Source organism: Montipora foliosa, chromosome 10 (genome assembly GCF_036669935.1).
Source record: "Montipora foliosa isolate CH-2021 chromosome 10, ASM3666993v2, whole genome shotgun sequence".
In the NCBI taxonomy this organism is placed as follows: Eukaryota; Metazoa; Cnidaria; class Anthozoa; order Scleractinia; family Acroporidae; genus Montipora; species Montipora foliosa.
Window position 1 is genome coordinate 16,200,873 of NC_090878.1, and position 2,901 is coordinate 16,203,773.

Genomic DNA, 2,901 nt, shown 5'->3' on the forward strand with positions numbered 1-2,901 from the left:
TCATAAATCGAGTCCCATTGTGTGAGTTCCATAACTTGTACTGATGGTGTGTCTCGCGGCAAATTAAAAATTAGCCTTTCAGCATGGCAGTGCAGGGCTTGCAGGGATTTGATATAATCTAGGTTGTTACAATAACCGAGCTTGCTTCAAAAAATAAAGTTCGGAGATGACAAATTGGTATATATATTTCAAGCCATGCATGGGAACGGCAAAGGCAACGCAAACTTCACCACGAAAGATAACTTTGCCCTATCCATTTTTTTTTTCCCATCCCGTTGGAAAGAGTCGTTTTGAATACAGGAATATTTCTTTCATTAGCATTAGCCAATCGTTTTCTAACCTATAAGCCAATATTAAAACTGCATCGGATAATGAAATTTTCAGCACGGTTAAGTTATCAGAAACTGATCTTGACTTATATTAAGTTCGAACTTGTGGGGCGATAAGGTAGCATACCATGGAATATGTAGTCTCACTGAGTTAAGATGAGGATCTTATTGTCTTAAATCTGTATCTAATAACTGAATGCTCTTCTGAATCCAGCTATCAATTGCAATATGATTGTGAACTCCATCGTCCAAGAAGATATCAAATTAGACAGAAGTGTCACGGAAATTTCGAAGGTCTTAATATATCTCTCTTTATCTTAAAATTGAACCGAGGTCCGAAATGTCACATTTTCCCCATTAATTAGAGCAAAATACTATTTTTCTAAGTGACCAATCACTCGAACTTGACTCGGCGAACGTTGGCAAAATGATTCGAACTTCTCTCAAGAGACCTTGTTATTAGAAGGATTGGCACTTCAACACTTTATCACGTAAGGGCAATGTTAGGGTACCATGTGAGACATCAATTATTGCTCAACGAGATGGAGTCATTTTTGTGACGTAAACAGTTACCATGGAAGCAGGAAAGACTCGCAAAAACACCCTATATTTTGGCTTTAGTTGCTCATCTCTGAAAAACGACTTGAGTGACCCCAATTTTTTATTGCACAAAAGTTATCATCAGGCGAAGATAAAACTCTCTGCACAATTTTAAAAATTCTGTCAAGCGGATTCAGAACCACCTTAAATTTTCAATTATTTAAGGTGGCTCTAAATCTGCTCCACAATTTTTTTTTTTTTTTAACTTTGCAGAAAGTTTCATTCTGGCATGCTGATCACATTTTCACATTTTCACGTTTTTGAGATATGAGCTGCTAAATCCAAAACGTAAGGTGCTTTTACAGGGCTTTCCTGTTGCCACGGTAACTTTTTACGTCACCAAAATGACCGAATCTTTTCAGCAATAGTCGGTATTTGATATGATACCATAAAATCATTGATGTGAAGTGATAAAGTGCTTTAGTGTCAATCCTTCTAATAGGAACGTTCCTTTCAAGTGTTGAAGCTGGTTGGAGCCACCTTAAAATTACAGATTTATCTTTCTGGTAATCTCTTCCCATTTTCCGAACTTCACTTGCAGTTGCAGTTCACTGTACTGGACAATTTGTGTTAATTGTTTGTGCAGCCCACGGATACACCCTTCTAGGCGTCTTGTAATAGCTATTCTACGAGTATTTGTAATTAGTATCACCCAACTAGTGGACTAATGCAAATGCTGAATTTTGATTGGCTACGCTACTAGAAGAATATTAGTAACAGTCCTCGATTAGCGAAAAGCGTGACCCTTTCTTTCGTTTTATTCCCAAATAAATATTTCTCCAACTTGCATTTGTTAACTTTATTATTGCCTTTTCTGCCCGACTAGTTGGGTGATACTAAAACAATTAGACCCTTCGCCCTCAAGGGCCACGGGTCAATAGCCGATTTGGCTTCGCCTCATAGGCTATTGGCCCGTGGACCTTGCGGGCTACGTGTCTAATTGTTAATTAACATACTCCAAGCAGTTACGAACTGTCCCATTTCACGACACTAAGGAAGCAGTGGTCATATCATTATCGGAACGTGTTTAGAGAATGGCAGTCGCCAATTGCAACACAGTCGTTTTCGTGTTTTTGATACTTGTAACAATGGGACAGGGTAAGTAGATAGCATTCAGTTACGAGTAACTTATTTTTTTACTATAGTTAATCTAATTTCAATATTGCGGTATACGTATGACATTAATAATAGCATTCGTGCGGAATTCTAAATGTTTTCATGCGTCTGTAAGCTCACCAAATCGACTTTTTCATAGGTACATATATGTTGACAAAGACGAATCGGATTCAAGCCGAAAAATATCATTTATTAAGACTCAACTACCACAAGCTATTTTCAATACTGAGTTTGATTCCCTTTAATTAAGCCCTTCGATATATGATTACGCATTAACTAAAATATTTGCCTCTTAATAATCGTCTGTAGGAATATGCGAATCGTAGTGGTAAAATAGCCTCTTTGTCGGCAAGATTTGAGACAACTTGACGCGTGTCGTCAGTGAAATTGGTCAATTTCGAGTCAAACCCGACTGTTTGGAGTTGTTCAACTGGAATCTCTAATTGGAGAAAATGAGGAAGGGTACATGCAAGACAACGTGGAACGGGGAACGAGGAGTCTCTAAACTGAATGGGGAATTACTACAACGGAGAATCTCTGAAATAAGAAAGACCCGATTAGGCAAATGATGTCCAGTGGATAACAAAAAGTATGACGTCCGGCAAAGATGACGTCGAATTATCCGAAAGCTATTCCAGATAGCAGGGAGGGGGGGGGGGGGGGCTGTCGTGGCACGATGACTGGTCTGGTCCAGTTTCACTGTTATAGAAACATTGTGTTATTTCCTTTATAATGTGTGAGCAGTTTTGTATCAGAATAGATCTATAGCACTCCTTCCTTTTGACGATTCGCCATTTTTGAGTTTCCCTTATTTATAAATTCTCCCTTCCAGGGATTTATCATTTTTTGAGAATTT

General features: G+C 38.4%; 1 protein-coding gene across 1 annotated transcript in view; it reads left to right on the forward strand.

The window, feature by feature from the left end:
• The first annotated feature begins 1,893 nt into the window (after nt 1-1,893).
• The window catches only part of LOC137973247 (inactive pancreatic lipase-related protein 1-like), a 12,292-nt gene continuing 11,284 nt past the window's right edge, over nt 1,894-2,901 (forward strand). Inside the window, exon 1 of the mRNA XM_068820023.1 lies at nt 1,894-2,027. Coding sequence (XP_068676124.1) covers nt 1,964-2,027 — 64 coding nt within the window. The 5' untranslated portion in view covers nt 1,894-1,963. The remainder of the gene's footprint in view (nt 2,028-2,901) is intronic.